The following is a 26,855-nucleotide window of genomic DNA, read 5'->3' as shown; positions in this document are numbered from 1 at the left end:
TTAGATGAAACCACTGCAATGACTGAAATGAAATGAGAAAGAGAATTCACGCGCCTTGAATTCGGAAGCAGATCAATTAATATCACCGTAATGGAAATGATCCCACTAGTATTCAGACGGTCGAATATGCACAATACGGTGAATAGGAACGCTGTCCACGTCCAGGCGACCATGTTATAAATATTTTTGTTGTGCTGGCCAAGAGGGGAGGAGAGGGGCGGCGGGGGTGGGGGTGAGAGGGGGGCGGGGGTAGGAGCTTTCACCTCTTGCGTCCCTGTGTTTGTGTGAGTCTGGCGGCGCAAATAGGGTGAGGTGAGGTCAGGTCAGTGTGAGGTCACGCTTACCTGCCCACTACGACCCCCTTGACCCCCTACCTGAGCTCACTTGTATAAAGGGAATCGTGGCCTGTTAAGTTAGGTTTTTGGGGTATGCTATTTTTTTGCTTTTTTTGTTGTTTTCTTTAAGTTATTGACATGTTTCGCTTTATGTAACTCTCTCTCTCTCTCTCTCTCTCTCTCTCTCTCTCTCTCTCTCTCTCTCTCTCTCTCTCTCTCTCTCTCTCTCTCTCTCTTCCCGCCTCAGCGAACAATAATTTCACCATTTATCTCCTCACATCTACCTATTTATCTCTACCTCCCTACCTACAACCTGCCTACAATCAATCTACCTTCCTACCTCCCTACCTGTCATCAACTCTCCATCTCTCACCACCTCTCCCTCCCTCCCTACCTTCCCTCCCTACCACCTCTCCCATTCTTAGGCCACGTTCGAATCCATGTCGAGTTGGCTTTGTACTTAAATTGGATCCGCTTCGTTCACAACACAAAAGGGTAAAAGAGGAGGAGGAGGAGGAGGAGGGAAAGGAGTGAAAGGAGATTTGCTCTTGGTCTTGTCACTCTTAACGTTGTGTGTGTGTGTGTGTGTGTGTGTGTGTGTGTGTGTGTGTGTGTGTGTGTGTGTGTGTTTCTTCCCTTTCCTTTCCTTTCCTTTCCTTCCCTCCGCTCCCTTCCCTTCCCTTCCCTACAGGTTAATTAAGGGAGTGGGTAGGCATGACTAGGTAAGCTTGAGGGGAAGGACAGGTAAGAGAACTCGAGGACTTAATTGAGAGGCTTAAATGAGGTTTTGTTGTGGTCACTAAGTGCTATTATTATTATTATCATTATTATTATTATTATTATTATTATTATTATTATTATTATTATTATTATTATTATTATTATTATTGTGTCTTCTGGTCGCGTATACCCACTCTCTCTCTCTCTCTCTCTCTCTCTCTCTCTCTCTCTCTCTCTCTCTCTCTCTCTCTCTCTCTCTCTCTCTCTCGTTATTCTGACCTTGTGTTTCTCCCTCCCTCATTTCCTCCCTTCCTTCCCCACTCTTTCTCCCTTCCTCCATTTATCCTTTGTCTTCTTCCCTTCCTCAACGCTCCCCTTCCCTCTACCTCGCCTCCCTTCCTCTCTCCTCCATCTCTCCCTCACCTTCCTGATCGATGTGGCTGATTGAGAGGAAAGGGAAAGGCTTGATAAAAAAAAAAAAAAAGAGACGCGCCATGTTGACAGAGAAACCTGAAGGAAAGGAAATGAGAGAAAAAAAGGAACAAAACAAAGAAGAAAAAAAAAAGAGAAACGATTAAAAAAACTAACCTAACTTAACCTAACCTAAGAAGAAAGAAAAAAAGAACATGCAAACAGTCTTGACACGTAAACAACGAACCACAGTAACAATAATAATAATAATAATAATAATAATAATAATAATAATAATAATAATAATAATAATAACAGAGACGAAGTTCATTATATTCACCTGTTTTGGGGGGTAGGGGGGTAGAGGGAGGGGGGTAGGGGGGCACTCCTCCCTATCACCGGAAGAGGAGATGAGGTGCGACAGGTGTGTGAAGGGAGGAGGAAAGGAGGAAAGAAGAGAGAGGAGGAGAGAGGAGGTGAAGAAGTAGCGGGAGGAGGAGGAGGAGGAGAAGGAAAAAGTGAGGGGGGGAGGGAAAGAGATAGAAGAAAAAGACGAGATTATAACGACAGACTTTACAATAATATAACAGCAATGGAGGAAGATAACGCGGAGGAGGAGGAGGAGAAGAGTGAGGAAGAGGTATAAAAAGATAATGGAGAAGAGAGAGGAAGAGAATGAATAGAAAGAAGAGGAATAGGAGGAACATTACAAGCAAGAGGAGGAAGAGGAAGGAAAGAGAATGGGAGAGATAAAGTAAAGAAAATAAGGGAGCAGAAAGGAGGAGGAGAAGAAGAGTGATGAAGAGGTATAAAAAAAATGAAGAAGAAGAGAATAACTAGAAAGAAGAGGAACAGGAGGAACATTACAAGCAAGAGGAGGAAGAGGAAGGAAAGAGAGTAGGAGATAAATAAAATGAGGGAGTAGAAAGAGGAAGAGGAAGAATATAAAAAAAAAGAGGAACAGGAAGAACTGACGGGTAGAAACAGCAGGAATAGGAGGAGGAGGAGGAGGAGGAGCAGGAAGAGAAGGAGGAGAAAGAGGAAGAGGAAGAATAAACAAAAAAAAGAGGAACAGGAGGAAGGGACGGGGAGAAACAGCAGGAATAGAAGGAGGAGGAGGAGCAGGAAGAGATGGAGGAGGAGGAGGAGAAGGGGGAAAAAGAGAAAGACAAAATAACAGGATTACAAGGGAAGAGAGGAAGTCATTGAAAGGAGGAGGAGGACAAAGAAGCAAAAAGGAGGAATGAAGATGATGCTGGACACTGGAAAACTCCTCCTCCCCCCCTTCCTCCTCCTCCTCCTCCTCCCCCTCCTCCTCCTCCCACAGGAAATGGAGTATTACCTTCCCGCCCCGACACCTGTGACCTTTTGCAGAGTTGCCCACTGCACGCTATGATCCCTTCCCACCGTTCTCTCTCTCTCTCTCTCTCTCTCTCTCTCTCTCTCTCTCTCTCTCTCTCTCTCTCTCTCTCTCTCTCTCTCTCTCTCTCTCTCTCTCTGCTATTTTTTTTCTTTCTTTGCATATCCGACTATTACTTGCCATTTTATCTTCTTCTTCTTCTTCTTCTTCTTCTTCTTCTTCTTCTTCTTCTTCTTCTTCTTCTTCTTCTTCTTCGTTTTCTTTTCTTTTCAATTTATTTTCCTTTCCTTCTTCATTTACTGTTTCTCCAACTCCTCTTGTCCGCTCCTTCAGACTCCATCTTGAGCTAAATCATTTCGTTCCACATAATTGTCTCCTCCTCCTCCTCCTCCTTCCTACTCCTTCTTCTCTTAGTCGTTTTCCTCCTCCATTCTTCTTTTAAACCTGCATATCATTCTCTTTCCTCCTTCAAGTCTTCCTATCTCTCCTCCCTTGTCTCTTCTTCCTCTTTAATCTTCTTTGCATTATCACACTTCCTTCTTCTTCTTCTGCTTCTTCTACTTTTTCTTCTTACATAATTCAGTAACTTTTTTTTTCCAGATCTTACTCCTCTTTCCTTTTCTGGTGTAATCTCATATCCTCCTCCTCCTCCTCTTCCTCCTCCTCTCAGACAACCACATAACTGCTCTCTTTCCCCCACTCGAGTGTTACGATAATTGCTACCAGTGAAGGTCTATCATTGGTGGAGGGAGGGAGGGAGAGAAGGGAGAGAGAAGATGAGATGAGAGGGGAGAGAGGAGAGGAGCAGAGCAGATCGACCAGCTTTCTCCTTGGCGTGGTGATAAATCCTGCTGTATTTTTCATCGCGAACTTAAAGAAAAAAAAGTAGGAGAGAAAAAGACATTAGCTACCCTATAATTAAAGTGGTGACCCCGCAAACAGCCTCCCAATAGCATTCAAGGTGACTTATAAAAGGGATTGAGTCTCTTCGCTCTCTATTCCTTTAACGCAAAAAAGGGAAAGGAACAAAGCACTGATTCCCTTCCTATTGAGTTATTTTTTGTCCTTGAAGAAGTGTGATTCATCCTTTAGAAGTGAGTGAGCTGTCAGTACACACACACACACACACACACACACACACACACACACACACACACACGAATTAATTCCTTCAGGTTAGTTTCGTTCTTCTACGCAAATATCTGGAGTTTTTTTTTTATATCTTAGCTTTTAGTGACCACATCATGTTCCCCGTTTTACATATTAGGCGTCGTGAAGCTGGAAAAGTTGTACAGGTGTGTGTGTGTGTGTGTGTGTGTGTGTGTGTGTGTGTGTGTGTGTGTGTGTGTGGCTTTAATGGATAACATATGAGCAGTGGTCAATAAAATGTCTATCTATCCATCTATCTATCCACTCATCTATGTATCTGTCCATCTCTACCCATATATCTATCACCAATATCTATCTATCGCTTTATCTGGATGTATATTTCATTTTGTAGTTGTATTTGCCTATATGGAAAAACAGATGTGTATTGCTGCAGGTGATAAAGCCAAACACACACACACACACACACACACACACACACACACACACACACACACGGTGATGGAGGTGTGTACATTCCACGGCGCCTCGGCTCCATAAATCAACCGAAGGGGCATTCACGGCTAGTAATGGTGACGTCCTTTGTTTATGACGCTTCGCCTTCCTCCTCCTTCTCCTTCGCCTCGTCCTCCTCCTACTCCTTCGCCTCCTGCTGTCCCTCTCCCTCCTCCTCCTCCTCCTCCTGCTTCTTCTTCTCCGTCTCCTCATCTTCCTTCTGCCTCCTTCGCCTTCTCCTACTTCTCCATCTGCTTCTTCATCTCTTCATCTGCCTCTTTCCTCTTCTTCATCTCCTCCTCCTCCTCCTCCTCCTCCATGCTTCTTCTCCTGTTGTTTTTTTTTCCTCTCTCGTTTGTATCTCATTCTCCTGCTTCCTCTTCCTCTTTTTTTCTTTCTCTTCTTTTGTCTGATCTTCTTGCTACTTGTCTCGGTTGTAATCCTCCTCCTCCTCCTCCTCCTCCTCCTCCTCCTCCATGCTTCTTTTCCTGTTTTTTTTTTCCTCTCTCGTTTGTATCTCATTCTCCTGCTTCCTCTTCCTCTTTTTTTTTTTCTTTTTCTTTTGTCTGATCTTCTTGCTACTTGTCTCGGTTGTAATCCTCCTCCTCCTCCTCCTCTTCTTTTTCTCCTATCCATCTACCTCAGTACTCTTATTTCCACTTTTTTCATGTTCTCCTTTTTCCAGTACTCTTCTTTTTTTTACTCCTTTCCTCCCTCCTCTCCTCCTCCTCCTCCTCCACTGCCAGTCTTCCCTCCCTCCATTTATTTTTCCCTCCACCTCCACTCTCACTATTTTTCCTTCTTCTCCTCCTAGGCTCTTTTCCCCTCCTCTCTTCCTCCCTTCCTCTTTTTTCCTTCATCCACCTTCCCCCTTCCTCTTACCTATCCACTTCCCCTCCACTTTCCTACTCATCTCTTGCCTCCTCCCTCCAATGTTTAATATCCTTCACACTTTTTCTCCCCTCCCTCCCCCCTCCTCCTCCTCCTCCTCCTCCTTCATACCTCTTCTAAGTCCCTATTACCTCCCCTACTCCTCCCTCCAGCCACTCATTGTGTAATACTCCCTTTCCCTCCCTTCTCCCTCCCTCCCTTCCTTCCTTCCAGCCCTCGCCTTCCCCTCCATAATCACCCGTAGTCATATAGTTACGTCAGAGAGAAGTAAAAACACCTTAACCATATGCAAAGCGAGGGAGACGGGTGTAATAATAATGATAATAATAGTAATAATAATCGCACTGGTAATAATAATAATGAAAACGGTTGAGCGAAATGACCGTAACGTTTCTTTTTCCTCCTCTCGTCGGAGTTGGTAAAGAGGAGGAAACGTTTTTTTTTTAGGGCGTACTTACATAAAACTTGAGAGGGATGTTAAAGTGAGCCATGAGTTACTCCGCCGCTGCAACGCCTCATCCTCCACTGCATTCATTAATTTTGTGAGCCGCAGAAGGGACGCGATGTGGCTCCGGCTCACTCGGGAGGCACAAAGGGGCGTGGCCGAGGCATTGGGCGTGTAATCAAGTAGTTGGAAGACAATGATGACCGGATTTTGTGTCGTGTCATTCTCTCTCTCTCTCTCTCTCTCTCTCTCTCTCTCTCTCTCTCTCTCTCTCTCTCTCTCTCTCTCTCTCTCTCTCTCTCTCTCTCTCTCTCTCTCTCTCAATCTTCCTCCTTACTTCATTTCCTTACCTCGTTCCTCCTTCATCTCATTTTTTCCTCCCCTTCCTCCTCCATCTGTTCCCTCATTACTCTCTCCCTTCTTTACGCTCCTTCCCTCCCTACCCTCCACTACCCCTTCATCTCTTTCCCCCTACTCCATCACTTCCCTTTCCTTCCCTCAGTCACCCTCCTCTCCCACCCCCTTTTGCCCTCCTTCCTACCTTCTCCCCTCCATGGTCACCTGTCTCCATCTCACCTGGCGGTTCCCTTCCCTGAGATCGTCCTCCCCCTTTACCTATGAGAGCACCTGTCACCTGAAGATAATAACAAGGGAAAAATAACACCTGTGGCTCGATTATGTTCGTGGTAATAGATTTTCAACTTGGATGCACAAAAGTCAGATGATGTCCCGCGAATACTTAAGGGAGTTTGAAGTATAAGATGAGGTTGATGGGTGAAGAAAACCGGTGTGTGTGTGTGTGTGTGTGTGTGTGTGTGTGTGTGTGTGTGTGTGTGTGTGTGTGTGTGTGTGTGTGTGTGGTAATATAATTAATCACATCATTGACTGACAAATAATACCGTCGCCTCTTGCCCCATTATTTATAGCAGGTATGATTTTATGTCTTGCTCATAAGCTTTGGTATGTAAAAATAATATTGTGTAAGTATGTATGTAGGTAGGTAAGTAGGTAGGAATGTCGGTAAGTTCGTAAAAAGGTAGGCAATTTTAAGTGATATTCGTGTTCAAAAAATGTTTCAATCTGTATAGCATCATTTTTGTTGTTTCATTCATTCTTTTTTTCCTTCCTTCCTTTCTTCTTCCCTCTCTTTCCCCGCTTCCTTTTGTCACTGATACAGACACAAAGACTCACAGCCATTCATCTCACTTAAGCCGTCTGGTGCATTCTTTTTCTTTTCTCTTCCTTTCCCTGAACCGCACCATCAGGCATCCATTATTTTCTAGTTGTTTTTCTATACCTGTATCTCCATTTTTATCCTCTCTCTCTCTCTCTCTCTCTCTCTCTCTCTCTCTCTCTCTCTCTCTCTCTCTCTCTCTCTCTCTCTCTCTCTCTCTCTCTCTCTCTCTCTCTCTCTCTCTCTCTCTCTCTCTCTCTCTCTCTCTCTCTCTCTCTCTCGTTTTATTCAACAACAGAGCACAACAGATTGTTACTCTGAATTCACTGCACATGTATTTTTATTGTTTATTCCATTTCAATTTATTTCGAATCCCCGTGGAAATATTGGAAGCCTTTTTTCTAGTTTCTTTTTTATGCATACGGAAAAAAATAGAGTACGCATACGCAACAATGAACGCACGACCTTGCATGTGAAAAAAATATATATTGAACCTGTCGTCGCGCACACACCTATACATGGCTGCCTGGTATACATAGGGCATGTGTACGTAATTTGAGTCTTATGTATTTTCTTATATATGGGTGTTATGTATTTTCCTATATAATATTGTGTCATTATTTCACCTACTTTCTATTAAAATACGTCTCTTTGAAATATTATTTCAAAAAAAGCTCCAGGGATTCATTACCATGCAAGAACGCTAATGAAACAATTTGTATGTAGTGATAAAAGCTTTACCTCATAAAATTTGAAGTGTAATTATCAGATTTTTGCCACGTTTTCCAGAGATTATGTAATGTATGTCAGGATTATGTCATATGGCATGATATGATAACCTTTTCACTGGCTCGTGTGAGTCTGTGTATCCGTTTTTCACCTTTCTAGAACTTTATGAAATATAACTATTGTATAACTATATGGCTTGAACAATAACACATTTTCCCTGTATTCCATTATATATGTACAGAGTTTATCACCTGGTATTAAAAATTTACCAGTCAGCAGTCTAGTAAGAGATTATTTGTTCATTTTCTTATATTATTTCGAACATTGATTTTATAACCATATTACTTAGACTTCCCCGTTTACAGTAACATATGTTAAGACTATTCAGCCCTTTTGAGTGCTTTATGTGAGTCTTCATGTCCGCCTTCCTTCTTTCCAGAGCCAAGAGTAAGAACGGCGGGCGCATCCTACGGGACAAACTCGAAAAGATCGGACTCAACCTACCAGCAGGCCGGAGAAAGGCAGCCAACGTCACCCTCCTCACGTCCCTCGTCGAAGGTACGTGTGTGTGTGTGTGTGTGGGTGGGTGTGGGTGTGGGTGTGGGTGGGTGTGGGTGTGGGTGTGAGTGTGAGTGGGAGTACTATCGTTTTGATCTATGTCTTTGATTGAGCTCTTTGTGTGTTTATCTAGTGTTTATTCTGTGAAACGCAGTTGATGTTATTTTCGTAGAGGAAGTTGGTAATACAGGGAGGAGAATAAGAGGGAGGGGGCAGAGAAGACATGAGAAAATGAAGGAAACAAGTATATGAAAAACATGAATTTGACCACAACTACTACTACTACAACTAATAATAATAATAATAATAATAATAATAATAATAATAATAATAATAATAACAGTAATAACAGTAATAACAGTAATAAATCATATAACAGAATAAATAATAACGATGATAATACTGACAACCTACATTAATATCTGTTGAGTCGGATCTCCATAATTACTCGGTGGTGGTGGTGGTGGTGGTAGTGGTGGTGGTGATGGTGAAAGTAGAGAAGGCGGCAGTGGCTACAATGGCGGCAGTGGCTACAATGGCGGCGGCGGATAAATTGCAGCAGTAAGAGGTATGATGGCGTATAGGGGCGGCAGGAGGAGGCCGAGAAATGAAGGGGCCGTCGAACAGAGGGTGTGGACGCCGCGTTAAGAGCACAGTGGGGGTTCAGAGCATCCAGCCCACACCCGGAGCCTCGCCAGCGGGCCTTCCTTCGCTCCCATGGCCTGGATCCCTCGTCTGGCTTGCCCGGGTGTGGCTGGACCTCGTACTTGCGGCAGTCCCCACGCGACGCCCCCCTCTGTCCGACGCTCCTTGCTACTTCTCCCGATACCCTACGCCCCTGTCCACCCAGCAGTGAATGGGTATTAATCGGGGGTTGTGTCCCTTCTCCTATAATTCCTTCTCCTTCTGTCTCTCTCCGGCATATGACCACAGATGTTGCGCCGACTAAACGAAACTTTCCAACTTGTTTTGCTACTTCTCCACGTGTACGGGTTTCCAGGCGCTGTAGTGTGTGTGGTTTAGGACGTTTTAGTGTGGTGCTATTCGCTTTTTTTCACTTTATTGGAGGTTTGCTTTATCTTATGGAGTAGGAAACGCTGAGCAGCACTTGTTCATGGGGGTTTTTCGTCCTTTTCATCTTGTTCACTCGTCAGAATGTCTTGTTTCACCTGCACGAGACGAGACATGTGACAGCCTTTCATTTACACTTCAAATGGTGATGTTGTGTAAGCATGTTTGGCTTTCAGGGGTGTCTCTTCACACCTCAGTGGCAGCGTATAGCACTTTTTCTCACCACCCATTTTTGGATACTCGTTAGAATGTTAGTGGCGCACCGATCACCTTAGTTTTTACTTTATATCTTTTACTCGCCTTACAGAATACCTCTTCACTCACTGCCTTGTTTTTTTCTTCTTTGTGATTGGTTCACTCCTCGACATCCACTACAAACATGGGGCTAGTGATACTTTACTTTAACTAATCACTTCACTTGTAGACTTATTCATTTTTCCGAGCTGTCACACGCCACCAACTTGCGTCTTCCGTGTACAGCCTCCGCCGATCTGTCACCCTCCGAGCCATTCAGTCGCCCTGTCAGGAGATGAAAGAGTATTAGTGAGAGGGCTGTGGGCGGTACAATATGATGTTTACTACGATTCAGGGAGTCAATTATTCACTACGCCGCGTGGTACTGAATGAATAAATACATAAAGTCATTCACTTCCCTCAGCCACAGCAACATTGTATTTGTAGTTATTCAAGAAGCGCCGATAAACAATTATAAAAAAAAATGCGTTAGAATTGAACGGACTCGCATTTTCTTTCTCAATTATTTTTTGCACGAGATTAAAGTCGCTTCGCCAAGGTCTTAGGAGCAAAAAAAAAAAAGTAATACAAGTGAATAGCTGGAAAATCTTGCTGATGCCACTCCCGCAAAGCAAATAACAAAAAAGAAAAGAAAAAAAGACATACGACATTTGTTAGCCTGGAGTTACGGAGGCTGTCAGGGGAGCAAAATATCAATGCCTCATCCACAAGCTTTATAAGGAGATGTAATAACGAGGCCGTGTGTGTGTGTGTGTGTGTGTGTGTGTGTGTGTGTGTGTGTGTGTGTGTGTGTGTGTGTGTGTGTGTCAGGTGTAACCGTAGTAGTTCCTGGCGTTCTTACAGGTAGTTTGGGGTCACTAAAAAACTCCCCTGGAAAAAAAAAGTAAAAAAAACATTATATACGTGCGTAGATGGGAGGAAAATAAAGATAGTGGTGATGGTGATGGGGATAGTGGTAGTGATGGTGGTAGGGATGCTGAAGGGGTTGTGATGGTGGTGGTGAAGATGGTGATGTGGCGGTGGTGTTAAGGTCAAGAGAAGGTATGTGATAATGGTGGTAATGGTGATGGCGGTATGGTAATGGTGTGGAGTGGAGGCCTGCGGTGTGTGGTAAGGGAGGGGGGTAGGGCTGTGGTGAGGATGGCTGCAGGTGGTGGAGGTAGTACATAAAAGTGGTGGTGCTACAGTATATAGTGGAAAGTGGGGATAGGGTGTTGGTGGTGCGGCGGTACAGGTGGAGGTGGATGTAGTGGTAGTCGTAGTGGTGGTAATGGTGGAGTAGTAGTAGTAGTAGTGGTGGCAAGGTGGTTTAGGTGGTGGCCGAGATGGTGGTGGTGGTGGCGGCGGTATAGGTGGAGGTGGATGTAGTGGTAGTCGTAGTGGTGGTAATGGTGTAGTAGTAGTGGTAGTAGTAGTAGTGGTAGTGGTGGCAAGGTGGTTTAGGTGGTGGCCGAGATGGTAGTGGTAGTGGTGGTGGCGGCGGCGGTGGAGGTGTGCGTGCCAGGAACAACTCTCCGTGGCCTGGTAATTACAGATTCCCTGTGCCCGACCCGGCCCCCACCTGGACCGGTCCGCCGCAGCCGTCCTCCCGACAGGCAGTGGCTCCTCCCGCCCAGCCACCGCCCGACGCTGCGGGTCAGGCGGTCGTGTCGGGTGGGAGGGGCGGCGCGGCTAATGTCTGAGGGCGTGTGGGAGGAGGGAGGCGTGGGCATGCTTGCAGGGCGGGACCAGGAGCCAGGTCGTGCGCGTGGGCGGGGGAGACGTGCAAGTCGCGACCAAAGAGTAAATCCAGTAGCCGGCGTGCATTCCTCCGCCAGGGCGAGTATATTTATCCCGGGCAGGGCGCCGCGAGCCCCTCCACCCTTCCTCCCTCCCTCACGCCTCGGCCCAGCGCGACACAAGGCTTCCGCTGCGTCTTGCTTCACTCCTTCCTTCACTCCTCTGTTCCGCTGATATTCTGGGCCACCATCAAAGCCGCCATAAACCCTCTACGGCGGGGCTGAAATGGCGGCTCTTACCTAGGCGGCCTTGAGGTCTCCGGGGCACAGGGAAGGAACCTTTGTCGTGTTCATTTACATCGTCTCGCTTAATATTTCCCACTTACTAGCTCATACGCCTGTCTGTTGTGTATGTTTATTGGGCATATTCCGGTTCCCTGCCCGCCGTTAGCCGTGACTAGTGAAAACGGCAGGAGGAGTTTAAGTATCAATCACCGTCACTGAAGCTTCAAAAGAATAATATCAAGGGAGAAACGTGGGCCATTCTATCTTACATGTTATACCTGAGTCTTCTACCTTCTGGAGGAGCGAAGGGAGTGAGGAAATTATGGAGCGAGAACAATCAGGTGAGGGTGGTGAGGTGTAAAGAGGGGCAGAAGCCAAACACAACAACGCCTGCATGTTCCCTTCAGTCAGGCGGCGCCCAAGTGTCAGTCCACCTAAACTCTTAAGGACAATCGGCAGAGTCATCGCAGGAGTGACCTCTTGACTCCAGCCTCGCACGCCGGAGATAATGGAGTCCGCGCCAAAAGAGGAGCCAAATTACAAGGGGAAGAGCCACATTAACCAGTGACCGTCATTACGCCTCGGTGACGGCCGCTCCACCATGCAGCCCTCAGAGAACCGGGGTGACTCGGAGGCGTCGAAGGTGCATTTACCGACAACAAAAGGGCGCTGAGACTCACTCTCAAGACTTAAACTGAAACAACCCGGCCCTGTGAGAACGAGGATGATTTATACACGTCAAGAAAAAGCTAAAACTCATGCTGAAGATAAACTGAAATGAGGGTATTGGCGGGGGCGATGAAGGTGACGGTAAATGACTCGTATTGAAGATTTATACTGAAATTCAAATGAACGCTAAGGTGGGAGTGTTAAGGAGTGACGATGGCAGGAAGAAGGATGATGAGAAGCTAAGAAGTGAGAGGAAAAGGTATACATGAGTGGAGATATGATGATAATAGGGGAGAATATTAAGTGATAGTAATATTCTGCACTAGTGAGATAGTTAGTGAATGAGGTGAAAATATATACGTTAGTTGAAGGAATGAGTGACGTTGTTAGGTTGTTCTTGTTGTTGTTTTTGGGTTGATGTTGTGGCGATGATCTTGTGGGGTTCTGAAATAGTTAGAATAGAGGATGAACAAGTAAAGGTCATGGCGGTGTGTTACTGTGGTGAATTATTGTGTTGCGAGGACTGACCCAATGGATGTTATTACTCTCTCTCTCTCTCTCTCTCTCTCTCTCTCTCTCTCTCTCTCTCTCTCTCTCTCTCTCTCTCAACACACTCACTAAGGACGACACACGAGAAGCTAATATGAGACAGTGTAAAGACGAGGACACGAGAGAGAGAGAGAGAGAGAGAGAGAGAGAGAGAGAGAGAGAGAGAGAGAGAGAGAAAGGGGGGGGAGGGGAGACAGGAGGGTGAGAGGAAGTAACAAGTAGACACAAGTACTCTCTCCTCGCAGCGGATATGAAGACCTGTCCATATAGCGTGGCAAATCCCTTTCCATCCCCCTCCCCCTCCTCCTCCTCCTCCTCCTCTGTCCGGCCCTGCCCTTCCCCCACTTTGTTATATTGCCATGGCTAGTGTTTGGCTCGTGTTGCCAGCGTGTGGGGCAGAGTTTGAAGTGTGGACACCTGCGTGAGGGATCGGATCAGATGTGATTTTGATCGTAGTATTGGTGGTGGTGATGGTGATAGTAGTAGTAGTAGTAGTAGTAGAAGTAGAGAGGGTGATGGTACAAACATTAGCACAAAAAAAGTAATTAGCATCATTAAAATTACAAGATAACAATTTGTACAGCGGTGCCAGACAGTAAACACACACACACACACACACACACACACACACGCATACGTTCCCTCAACCCGCAACACACACACGGAACACTCAAGCAACACAACACATGAGAAACAACACTCCAGGAAGTCATATCACAAGCTTTAAGTAAGAATATATATATGTATCGCCTTGAGCACCCGAGTTATCACACATTTTTGTTCCCTTTATCTCTTTTCACGTTTTCCCATGCATTTCAAACAGCTACGTACATTCGCTTAAATTAATAGCGGACCCATGTTTACATTTTCTTTTATTCTCACGGTTTTCATCATATTTCTTTTCTTTCATTTGTGTTTTTTCAAATGTCTACAATCGCTGGAAATAACTCGCACCTTGTTCTCACCTTTTCCACAGCGCCTTGCTTTTTCTCAGTGATTTTTTTTTCCCTCATTCGCACTTTTTTTCAACCTTTTCTGTTGGCGAGGATTATAACCCACACCATACGGACGAAGCCTCATGTTTCCTCAGGGGGACTTAAGCAGCAGTGTAATATTGGCGAGAGTATTTCCCAGTGTTTTCTTACGGCCGCAACGCATCCAGCTGTCAATCACAACAAACCCGTTTCCCGCCCGACACGCAAGGCGCTGATGAGAGCCCACGCCGCGCCATCGAAAGTAATATACATAATAATGCCAGACAAAGGAGAACCGGAAAGCAGATATGAAAACGGGAAGAAGAATACAAGATGGGAAAAAATAAATATGCAGTGAGATTAAAGCGAAGAGTAAAAGACTTGCTCGACTGTACAGATAAAAAGAGGATACGAGTTCATGAAGAAAACTACTGCGAGAAAATGTGAGGGAAATATAGAGATTTTACTACGGGAAGAATACAAGATGGAAAAAAATAAATATGCAGTGAGATTAAAGCGAAGAGTAAAAGACTTGCTCGAATGTACAGATAAAAAGAGGATACGAGTTCAAGAAGCAAAGAAGACTACTGCGAGAAAATGTGAAGGAGAAAAGTGATTTTGCGTAATTAATGGACGATGAGTCAAATAACGTAATAAACTTAACGATATCAAGACGGAAACGACGGAAACATGTAAAGAAAATCTAACCACGAGGGAAACTCACAAAATCTCATAGAACTATAAAGGGAAGGAGTTAGAAAGTAAAATATTAGACGAACATTAGCAAAGTATAAAAAAAAGACGCAGGAAGTATTAAAAGTAATCACAGACGATGAACCTGAATGTGAACAAGAAAATTATCATGAGGAAAAACAAGAAGACGCGAATAAAAGAAATGAGAGAGAGAGAGAGAGAGAGAGAGAGAGAGAGAGAGAGAGAGAGAGAGAGAGAGAGAGAGAGAGAGAGAGAAAGGGTAAGAAAGAAAGAAGACAACAACAAATAACTTGATGAATTCACAAGAGAAACGTCAAATCGCAGGTCATTCGGCCACCAACACCGACCCCCAGGCTATGTGTGTGTGTGTGTGTGTGTGTGTGTGTGTGTGTGTGTGTGTGTGTGTGTGTGTGTGTGTGTGTGTGTGTGTGTAATATAATGATGTTTCGAGTGGAATTACTGAAAAAAATACAGAAGAATGCTCAAGGCGGATCCCGAGGCATCCACTGGAGCTACACACTCTCTCTCTCTCTCTCTCTCTCTCTCTCTCTCTCTCTCTCTCTCTCTCTCTCTCTCTCTCTCTCTCTCTCTCTCTCTCTCTCTCTCTCTCTCTCTCTCTTCCCCCCTTCCCCCCGTCAGCAGAAATAAACCAACACTCACAGTACAAGGAAGAGTATAAAGGAAGAAAACATCCCTGACTCCTCTATTGAACTCGTAGCGGAGAGACTTTCTTTATCACAGACGCATCAATAGAGGTTTTATAACAGAGGCAGAGTAGAGCCATATGCTACACGGGACGCACAATGGAGGTATTCATAACGAGATGTATATAAAAGAAAATATATCCGGGTAATCTCAAACTGAACCGGAAACTATTGTAAAAAGAAATATATATAATTGACCATGTTAGAGTCTTATACCAGAGACGAAACGAAGTGATTTTTTTATATATATATTTAACTATTATATTAAAGATGAGGAAGAGACATGAGATGGTTGGGGAAGGAAACATGAAGAGTTGTGAGGGTGGAAGAAGAGGGTATAGAAGAGATGGTCGAAGACGGGCTTGGAGATGATGAAAAGGGTAAGGGAGGGGATGGATTGAGGATAATGGACGAGAATGGAGGAGAAAGAATAAAAAAGTGAAGGGGGAAAGAGGAGAGGACAGGAGGGGTATGATGGAAGGGAATACGTAAGAAGAGTTATAAATGGATAGTCACATGAAGGAAAGAGCAAAACGGAAATCTTAACCCCTTGACTGTGGATTTCCTACAAGAAGACATCACCAAACTACAGAGATGGAACAAAAAGTGTCTGCTACAACTCAATGAGGAAAAATGTAAAGTCATGCACCGTGGGAGGGGAAATCCAGCATACCAATACCACATGGGAAACACTCCACTATCCACCACAGAGGCAGAGAAAGACCTGGGACTCGATGTTACCAGGCTACCAGTGAAGGCCAAATCCGTGCCATTTGCAGCGTACGGGTTAAGACTGCAGCAGGGAACGTAACAATTAACAGGTGTGAGACTCGTAGTAGAACAGACGGTACTTTTTTTTTTATAACGTGTATCACCAACGCTGGAAAAAAACTAATTACATCAAAACGCGGCAGATTAATATAGCATTGCGGATTTTGTTGTCTGGTGAATAAACGCGAGTACACCGCTGCTTCCCCCCCTCCCCCCTCTATCCCCCCTTCCCTTTGCCCCTCTTTCCCCCGTCTATCCTTGCTCTCTCCCTCCCTCTCCCTTTCCCATTATTCTCCTCTTCCCGTCTCACAGCTCTCTTCCTTCTCTCTATCGCTTCCTTTCCTTTCGCAAATCTTTCTTCCTCTTCACTTTCCTCCTTCCCCTCTTCCATCTTTCCTTCTCCATTCTCTCTCTCTCTCTCTCTCTCTCTCTCTCTCTCTCTCTCTCTCTCTCTCTCTCTCTCTCTCTCTCTCTCTCTCTCTCTCTCTCTCCTTCCTATTCTCCACCTCTCTATCTCTCCTCTTTTCCCCTCGTTTTTTTCTGTTTCTCACTCCTCTTCCTCATTCATTCTCTTTTCCATACCTTCTCTTCAACCTCTATATATCACTCTGCCCCCTCACTCTCTCGACTCCCTCCCCTCCCTCCTCCCCTTCCACTCCCTCCCTTTCTCCCGGATCAGACTCAATCCCTCCCCCTCCCCCCTCCCCTCCCCTACCTGCTCCTTATCAAGAGGGCTTCACCTGTAATTATGAAGATGAAAAATGCAGGTGTTATTTCCTACCTGTTAAGCCACGAAATAAATCACACCATCAATGATAAAGCGCCTCTGGACAAGCCTTTGAACGCCTGGCTTGTACAACTGGATATTAGAGTTAAAAAGTGGTCGTTGCTTTTTTCTGTGATGTTGATTCGAGGACAATGCTGTTCTCACTGAGCTGTGTTTTTTGCTGTAAAATTGCAACGCGTTTTCCGTTCCCAGAATCGCGATTTTTCTTCGTGTCGTTTTCGCAGTTAATGAAACGAAAATTGGAGATAAGTCCATTTTTTGTCACATTGTGCTTCCGTGGTGCAGTGACTAGCGTGTCTAGTTATGAATCCGCGGGCTCGGGTTCGAATCCCGTCCCGGATAGTTGACGTCCAGCTCACCCAGCTGTTCCTCCTCCCTTTCGGGCTGGTAGATAAATGTGTACCTGGGGAAACCTGGGAAAGGTAAACTGTGGAAACCCGGATGTCACACTGGCCCTGTGTCCCGGGGTGATGGATTCCTCCCACCACAGGCTCAAGGGCCTATGCGACGTAAATGAGCACCGTAGCCACGCGCAAGTATAGCGTATGCCCCCAACTTTACATAACTTAATCACTCAACTTTCTATCTACCTGCCTACCTACCAACCTAGTCATTCGCATATTTTACAGCCAAGTCTGTCATTCAGTCTGACCTTTAGACAGTTACCTGCTCAACCACACATCAACATACCCCACAAACCAGTCACTTAGCCAGTCAGTCAACAAGTCAGCCAGTCAATCAGAAACGAATTACCCCCTCAGCCATTCAATAAGCTCTTAGTCATGTATACAGCCTGTCAGAAAGCCATCATATTAGTCAGTCACCACGTCAGAAAGATATATGTCCAGTTAGACAGTTAACCAAAAAGCAAGTCGGTCATCGAGCCAGTCACCCAGCCAGTCAGTCAATGAATTAGCCAGAAAACCACTCGGCCATATCCTTTGATTTAGAGAGAAAAAAATGTATTCATGCGTAAATAAGTCGAGAGAGAGAGAGAGAGAGAGAGAGAGAGAGAGAGAGAGAGAGAGAGAGAGAGATTGATTCGAGCGTTAATAAGTTGTGTGATCATATCTGTGTGTGTGTGTGTGTGTGTGTGTGTGTGTGTGTGCGCGCTACCTGGCCGGCTTCCCACCTGTCACCTGTCGCCCGAAAGTTCACGCTCAATGTTTTTACCTTTCATCGCGGGAGTGAAAAACGCGGCTCAAAAGTTAATTACTGTAAAAGGTGTCATCCCTTACCCCCCCCCCCCCCCCGCCCTTCATCCTTTCCATCCCAGCTACCTCCCTTCCCTGCGCCCTTCCCTCCATATTCTCTCCCCTTCAGCACTTTCATCCATCCCTTTCTCTCCTTTCCATCCCGTCTACCTCCCTTCCCTCCAGATCCACTATTCTTCAACTCTTTCATCCCTCCCTTTCTCCCTCCCTCTCCTTTCCATCCCAGATCTCTCTCTCTCTCTCTCTTCCCTCCATATTCTCTTCCCTTCAGCTATTTCATCACTCCCTTTCTCTCCATTCCATCCCAGTTACCTCCCTTCTCTCCAGATTCTCTACCCTTCAACCCTTTCATCCCTCCCTTTCTCCCTCCCTCTCCTTTCCATCCCAGATCTCTCTCTTCCCTTTACTCCTTTCATCCCTCTCTCTCTACCTCCTTCTCCTTTCCATATCGGCAATCTCCCTTCCCTTCACCCTTCCATTCAACCATTTCCTCCCTTCGTCCTTCCTTCCCTCCCCTTCCCTGCTTTTCTTCCTCTCTCCATCCTTATCTATACAATTCCCTCCAGCTCTTCTTTCCCTTCTCTCCTGCATCTTTCATTCTTCCCTTCATGCCTCCCTTCCTTATACCCATCTCTCCATCCCTTTCCTCCATCTTGCCTGACTTCCCTTCCCTCCCTCCATATCTCTCTCCCTTCCCTCCACCTTTCCCTCCATCTCCTCCTTGCCTCTTCCCTGCCTATATTTGTCCCTCTGTTTCCCTCTTCCGTGGTCGTCAGTTCTATCTCTATTTACCTGTGCGTGTGTGTGTGTGTGTGTGTGTGAGCAAGGACGACAGGATGCGAGAGAGAGAGGGCGAGTGCTGACAAGCTATGCACGCAATAAAAAGTGTTAGGTACAGAGAGAGAGAGAGAGAGAGAGAGAGAGAGAGAGAGAGAGAGAGAGAGAGAGAGAGAGAGAGAGAGAGAGAGAGAGAGAGAGAGAGAGAGAGAGAGAGAGAGAGAGAGAGAGAGAGAGAGAGAGAGAACGTATAAATCATGTGAAAAAGAGAAAAAGGGAGAACAGACAAAGAGGTAGACAGAAATATAACGTGTGTGTGTGTGTGTGTGTGTGTGTGTGTGTGTGTGTGTGTGTGTGTGTGCACCTGTAATAACCGAGGTAATGCTATACACCTGAGTGGCCGGGAGGGTCGGAACACGTCACTGCGGAAACACTTCAGCCTTTAATATCTATCAACAGCCAGGGGCGCGGCCAGCAGGGTGTCGGGTGGCATAGGCTGGCGGACGGGTGGCTGGTGGATGAAGGGATGGCTGGCAGGCTGGGTGGGAGGGAGGGTGGGGTGGATGCTGGGTGGCTGGGTGAGAGGACGGGCTACGGTAGGATGAATGGAGGAGTCAGTTATAGGTTGACAAGGTGGATGACTGAATGGATAAGTTCAATGGGTAAAGGAACGGGTTGGGGTATGAATGAGTGGGTATATAATCTGGTATGTGATTCGTGGATGTGCTGACTGACTTAATGAATAGAGAGACAGACTGATGGATGGCTTGATGATTAGACAGATGGATGAACGGATGAATGGGTTGGGTTATGAATGGATTTTTTTTTATTCCCTCACTAGACCTTTTCTCCCTTCGTTTAATATTTTCAAACTTAAACTTTCTAACCAGCCTGAAAGTTTCTCGGCCCGACTGAGTTTAAAATTAATGCAAGACTTGAAAATTGCCCATGAAAGAAACAAAAGATATATTAGGCTAACATAAGGAACTTGAACATTAATAACAGTAGCAGTAGTGGTAGTATTAGTGATGGTGGTGGTGGTAGTAGTAGTAGTAGTAGTAGTAGTAGTAGTAACAATAATGATAATAATAATAATAATAATAATGATGATGACGATGATGGAGCTCAATTGTTACCATAGTCACTCCAAGGATAAAAAATAAATCTCTTCTATAATGAATGTTAAATAGCTTGCCCCGACGTCTTATGGGAAGAAAAGGAGGAGGAGGAGGAGGAGGAGGAGGAAGGATAGTGGGAAGGTGGGTGGGGTAGACGATGCCAGGTGTTGTAGCCCGCTTCCCACCTGTCGTGTGTGTGTGTGTGTGGATGGAGTGTACATGTACCAATCTTGTTCAAGCGTTAAAACCCTCTACGTGACTTTTGAAAGATTAACACACACACGCTGACGACACACACACACACACACACACACACACACACACACACACACACACACACGACGAATCTATACGAAATTAATATACAAGCAAATATCTTCACATCACTGCCTTTCACAAACAACTGACATATAACTGACATCAAAATCCATTCTTTAATAATCCCAAACTTCAGCCCATTGCAAAATTCACACACGGCTTTTCCAGTGTCTTTAGTTTGACAGAGCGAAACACGTCCTTCTCATTTCACAATACGCAGTACATTCCCTTTACTCCACATGCCATCCTCGGTACATTCACCCCTATCAAACCTTACAACCCACCATTCCAATATTTCAAACCAGCTTTCCATCCACGTCAACTTCCACTCAATCAAACTAACCCATCCACTATGTCTCACTTTCAATCCCTTGCTCCACATTACCTTAGGCTCTTCTACCTCATTTTTTTCCCCTTTCTACTTCCCTAGAGATCTTAACCGCCCATACACAACATCCCTGAGGCTACACTATCTATTCTTCCCTTTCGATGACTATATATACCTATCATTTCCATTCTAAAGGCTATATCTATGTATTAATATCTCTATCCAAGGCACTAACTACACATTATTATCTTCTAACTTCGCCACACCTTAAGAAATGCCGAAATGTGGAGTAAATAAATGTTTAGCTTTGTGCATTAATGACCAGGAATTTCAGCTATATCAACTTATTCGATTCCTAACTATATTAAACCATTTAGCAACCGCTGTAATGAGGAAAAACTAACGAATACAGTTTTATCCTCACGTGAAGCTATACATCAGGAGAAACTTTAACTATACCCACTTTTATCCCCTTCTAAATTCAACAGCACACTTTAGCTATCGTCATAAAGCGAAAAAAAAAAGGCTAACGTGTTTCTTTTTGTTTTCAGGCGAAGCTATCCATCTGGCGAGGGACTTCGGGTACGTGTGCGAGACTGAGTTCCCCGCCCGTCAGATCGCCGAGTACCTCTGCCGCCAGCACTCCGACCCCGCCGAGCAGTACAGACGCAAGGACCTCATTCTCGCCACCAAGTGAGTCCACGATTAAAACTTACAGAGACACCAGCAAACATTCATTCTCTCTCTCTCTCTCTCTCTCTCTCTCTCTCTCTCTCTCTCTCTCTCTCTCTCTCTCTCTCTCTCTCTCTCTCTCTCTCTCTCTCTCTCTCTCTCAATATGTTGTTTTATCTTGGATCTTACTCTTTTCCTTTTCCCTCCATTCTGAAGATGACCACTAACTCCCTCTCCTCCTCCTCCTCCTCCTCCCAACCTTTATTCCCTCCTCCTCCGCCTCCTTCCCTCTATTCCATCACCATCTTCTCCCTTCCCCTTCGTCTTAACTGCCACCTTTCTCCCCTTCAGACAGACCCCAACCACCCTGCTTTCCCGTCCTGGCCTTCCCTCCTCCTCCTCCTCCTTCTCTTCCTCCTCCATTTGTACCCATTATTCTCTCCATACAACACCAACCTTTCCCTTCCCTTCTACCTGTCTCTATTTCTTTCTTTTCCCTTCCCTTTATCACCGTATTAACCCTTTTTCCTCCTCCTCCTCTTTCTCTCCGCCGTTTATTACCTCCAAACACCATATTTCCTTTCCTTCTCCCTCCCCATCAACCTGTGTTCTTTCCTTCCCTCTAACCCTCTATCACGGTCAACCTTTCTTCCCTCTACTCCTTTATTTCTACCATTTATTGAAGCCATATGCCACTAACCTTTCCCGACCATCCTACTTTCCTTTCCCCTATCACAGTATTTACTCCAATCCCAATACAAGGCTGACCTCTCCTATATGCACCCACGAACCTTCTTTTTGTTTTCCCATATCTCTGTGTTTGCGTTTTCTCCTCTCTGTGTATCGATTTACCTCCTTTTCGTTTCCTTTTCCAGTATCGACACGTTAACTTAACCTATAACATACCATCCCATACTATAAGAAACCACAATGAGCCTTTTTCTTCCCGCCTTCGTTTTCAGTTCCCTTTCCCATTTTCGTCACGGTAACTCATACTATAATAAACCTTCTCATAATAAAACCATAATGAACCTTTTTTTTTTTCCTTTCTGTCTATCAACCTATCCCCTTCATGTTCCCCTATCTAATTGCCGTCCCTTAACTCGTTCTCTCTCTCCTCGCAGACAAATCACCAAAGAGTTGATGGACCTACTGAACCAGGACCGATCGCCTCTCTGCAACACGCGGCCGCAAATTATCCTGGAGCCCTCCATCCAGCGGCACCTCACCCACTTCTCCCTCATCACCCACGGCTTCGGCTCACCCGCCATCGTCGCCGCCCTCACAGCCATCCAGGTAACTTGTCATCTCCCTCATACACCTGTTATATTTAGTCCCTTTTTAACACACTTGCTCTTTGGTTTCCTCACTCTCACACACTCGTACTTTCCCAGTCTCCTTTCAAACATACATATTTTCTTCCACCTCTTTAATACTATGGCTAGGTAATATCAATTTTCTTTTATTAGTTTTCTCGCCAAGAGCTTAAACTATTAAACTCTCATGTAGCTTCCTCATACTCTCACAAACACCACTACCTCACCTTATTTTTTTGTAACTTTCTCTTCTATCGGTTATATAATGTATCCACGCTATTACATCTGTATCTACAATTCTTTTCTACTGTGTTATCTTAAAGCCTCAGTCAGTTCATCGCCTACTACGTGTTCTCCCGTTTCCCCCAAACACCAGTACACACATATACTGTTCACCTTCCCACCACACCTGCATGTCATTTCCGAGTATGTAACTTTAGTGTCAGGTATACGTGCCATGAGGCTGCACCTGTTTATACTCAATCATGAAAACTCCCTAAGACACCTGCCAAAATAAGCAATACACCTGTGCGATTACTTCAACAGCGTTACCCGCATACATTGTTAAGTTAAAATGTGTTGAATGCCAAAACATTCAAGAAAATTTACTTGAAAATACTTTGCTTTTTGTTGTGTGCATAGTTCACAAATTTATCTTCGCTATCCCACAGCTAACACTGTCTATTTGGAAATGTAGAACACCCCCCCCCCCCCCACACACACACACGCACGCACATCTTAACCGTCTCTCTTTCCTCCACAGAACTTCTTGACGGAGTCGCTGAAGCACCTCGAGAAGTCGTTTCCTTCCTCGAATTCCCACCTCACCGTCACGCCCTCCATAGACCTCAAGAACAACAAGGATATGGAGAAGAAATAACGGCGTGGCTCAGCGCCTCTCCTTCCCCCGCCCCCGCCTCCCGCCCCTCGCCGGCCAGACCCCCTGAGTCGCCACGAGGAAGCGCCGTGCCCCCACGCCCCTGGGGACCACGCCCGTGCGCTCCTCAGCAATGCCTCACTTCAGTGTCCGAGACCCATATCATGCGGGGCCCCCTGGCAGGCGGCGGCTCCGGGCCTCGCCGGCAGCCCGGCCTGACGCACCCCTTCTGTACATAGCGCCTTTTATGTACTCCCTAAGGTTACTGCATGGCCGCCGCGCCGTGCCCTGATGGCAGACCAGTGCAATAGCGCACAAGAATTAGCGCATAATACTCGGCTTTGTGGGAACGAAACGAAAGAGACTATGGAAGTGATTTCTGGGAAATTTATTTAAATATCCTCACCTCTTCTAAGAGGCTTAATGAATCTCACAATCAGTAGAACATGTTAAGTGTAGTTTACTAAGATTTGTACAAATGCCATATTGCCATATTTTGATCTTTAAGGATATAAAACCTCCTTATTCACAGCTTAGTTTCAATCGCGGAGACACGTCTAGTAAGGATAGATTTGGATACAAAGCGAGACAGTGTTTACCTTCTCATGTGCCACTCATAGTAACCACGAGAAAAATAAATTATATTGTGATGACCTACCATTTAACAGTATTGTCTACGGAATACGTTGTTTTGTATCTAGCGAGTAGCCAAACTTTGTACGTTAGTAGTGTCATGGTGGAGGACCCGCGCCGGTCGCCACGAACCATACATATCTGCCAAAACCATGTACCAAGTGCAATCTCTTGGCGATGTGATGTATCAATTAGACAACTCGGCGGGCGCCCGGTCAGCCTGGCAGGTGACAGAGAGGTGTGCCAGCCTCCACAGTTGTAAGAATTGGTTGCCAGAAGCTGACCGGGGCGACCCTCCCTCTGTACAGTGTAGAAAGGACCTACAAACTTTATCTCTCTCTGGATGGGATTCTCTCACCTAACCTCCTGGCTGGGAGTAGCGTAGCGTTAATCTTACCTAGGTGATAGGAGCCAACCCTCTCACTGACGCCCGATGCGAGGCGTTCACCAGGCATGACAGAAAATATATTGCATACGATTGTCTTCTCACTTGCAATTTGAACATATCTTACTGTTAATAAATCATCTCTCTCTCTCTCTCTCTCTCTCTCTCTCTCTCTCTCTCTCTCTCTCTCTCTCTCTCTCTCTCTCTCTCTCTCTCGATATAAAACCAACTTTTCCATCTACTTTTTCGCCCTCCTCCTCCTCCTCCTCGGTTGTTACCTTTTGTTGTCTTCGTTATCGTGATCCTCGTAGTATGAGATCTCTCTAAAGTGATCTGTACCTTCCCACAAGTACAATCAAGGGCGTGATACTCTAACTCGCCTCTATTTATAAGCGGCTTCCGTATATATTTTGTGTCCCCGCTTCGTTCTCTATACACTTCTCCATCATATCATTGCTTAGTATCAGTATTTTTATCTCGCTAGTCTTGCACTCCGTAGTTTTCCTGATATGTGTGTGGAAAGTCTCTCTCTCTCTCTCTCTCTCTCTCTCTCTCTCTCTCTCTCTCTCTCTCTCTCTCAAGGGTAAAGGTTTGCAACAAGTCCTTAATCAAAACATGTTGCAGGAAAGTCCTTCTCCCCTTGCTCCTAAAATACTCCTTCGGGGACCCTCCTCCTCCTCTTCCTTACAACTCCCTTCCTTCCTTTTCCTCGCCTCTCCTCCCTTCCTCACGTCCCGGGGGCATCTTGGGCCCCCATATGATCCCATAGTGATCCATTCTCAAGACTATTTTTCTATCATTATTATTTTATTATTACCGTGCACATGTGAGCAATGTGATGTAAGTACTTAGTTGGTCTGACGTACGACTCTCATGTGCTGCCAACGGTGTGTACAGGTGTGTGCAGGTGTGTAAGGGTGTGTAGGTGTGGCGTGCGCAGCGGCTCTCAGCCTCGGGTACTTATTATTTTCTTTCCCGGGTCTTTTTGAAGTTAGAGGGTAAGGGGTGGCGTCCCCCTTCCTTAGACTCCCTGCCGGTGCGCGCCCCCTGCCTCGCCCCCTTTCACCCTGTTGTAAGTAAGGGACCCCCGTGGAGGATTAGGGTCCTCCCGACTTGTTGATTTTTTATTACTATTATCATTATCAATTTTTTTGTCCATTTTTTGTTACCCTGTGCTTGGAATACTCCGATTCTCAGTAAAGACAGCAAGGGCTCTGGGTAGGACGTAGCGATATACCCAACCTGCCGACCCTCCCTCACCTCATGCTCCCTTCCTCACTTCATATTCCCTCCCTCATTTCACAGTATATTCCTCCTACTCATTTTTTCTTTCTCTCCACCTTCATCAATTTTCAGTCATCTTCTCCCTCATCTTCTCCCTCATTTCATCACCCCATCGATCACCTCAACAATCCGTCTTCCCCTAAAGTTGCAACCACAATCCTCCCCGTCACCACAACACCATGACAACCACCCCGCCAAGCCCTCTACCCATGCCCCAAAACCCCTACACGAGGCCACACATCACAACACTACTCACACGTGGCGTCCTGTGCCCCTGAACCCCTGCCACATGCCCCACCCCCAAGGTCACTCACTCACCCCATTACAGTACCCCCAGGCCCCACCAACACTCACCTACCTACCAAACACACTCTTAAGTCCACCAATACTCACTGATCCCCCCAACATTTCCTCCAAACACTCCTATAACAGTTACTCCTTAGGCAATACTCCACTACCACCCACCACTCCTCCCCCGCCCAGACAGCCTCCCCCAGTTTACTCCCTGCCCTTCTCAATGTCTGCAATGAAGGCGTTGCTCAGACACCGTTTCTTCTGCAAAGGAAAGACCTTTTTGTTGCCCAATTTCATGTAATGTTATATTATTGAATAAGGTATTTTATACTGTGTCGCCCCGGCACTCGGTCGGGTCTGGTTGTTTTTTGTGTGCTCCTCCATAATGGACGGTACCAGCGTGTTGTATAGTTTATCTGTCAACTTGAAATAATTTTAATGCTAAAGGATGCCATATGTAGATTAATAATAAAAAATCTTAACAAGACTCACTGCAGGTTTTCATTTAGCCTAGTTTCAATTACCTTCTGAGTAAATTACACACACACACACACACACACACACACACACACACACACACACACACGAGAGAGAGAGAGAGAGAGAGAGAGAGAGAGAGAGAGAGAGAGAGAGAGAGAGAGAGAGAGAGAGAGAACTTAAGAAAAACTGATGCAAATGTTATACCAACCTACGCTATGCATAAAGTGAGCTGAAAGAGACTAAACCCTGAGTACTTAGAATTGCTAAAATAGTAATAATAATAATAATAATAATAATAATAATAATAATAATAATAATAATAATAATAATAAACCTAGGCTATGAGAACTGTGAATTGTTATGAAAAACTAATAATAATAATGAACCTAGGCTAAGAGTACCTACCTACTGTGAATTGTTGAAGAAAATAATAAATA

The 26,855-nt window shown here is 45.4% G+C and overlaps 1 protein-coding gene across 3 annotated transcripts in view; it reads left to right on the top strand.

The window, feature by feature from the left end:
* The window catches only part of LOC126994829 (transcription factor AP-2-epsilon-like), a 183,602-nt gene extending 157,177 nt beyond the window's left edge, over positions 1-26,425 (top strand). For all 3 annotated transcript variants that reach the window (XM_050854103.1, XM_050854108.1, XM_050854113.1), the window contains exons 8-11: positions 8,107-8,225; positions 21,029-21,170; positions 22,274-22,445; positions 23,229-26,425. In XM_050854103.1, the coding sequence (XP_050710060.1) occupies positions 8,107-8,225; positions 21,029-21,170; positions 22,274-22,445; positions 23,229-23,345 (550 nt within the window). In that variant the 3' untranslated portion in view covers positions 23,346-26,425. The remainder of the gene's footprint in view (positions 1-8,106; positions 8,226-21,028; positions 21,171-22,273; positions 22,446-23,228) is intronic.
* The last annotated feature ends 430 nt before the right edge of the window (positions 26,426-26,855 follow it).

This window comes from Eriocheir sinensis, chromosome 7 (assembly GCF_024679095.1).
Source record: "Eriocheir sinensis breed Jianghai 21 chromosome 7, ASM2467909v1, whole genome shotgun sequence".
Classification (NCBI taxonomy): Eukaryota; Metazoa; Arthropoda; class Malacostraca; order Decapoda; family Varunidae; genus Eriocheir; species Eriocheir sinensis.
Note: the sequence above shows the minus strand (reverse complement) of the source record. Positions and strands in the feature narration are given on the sequence as shown.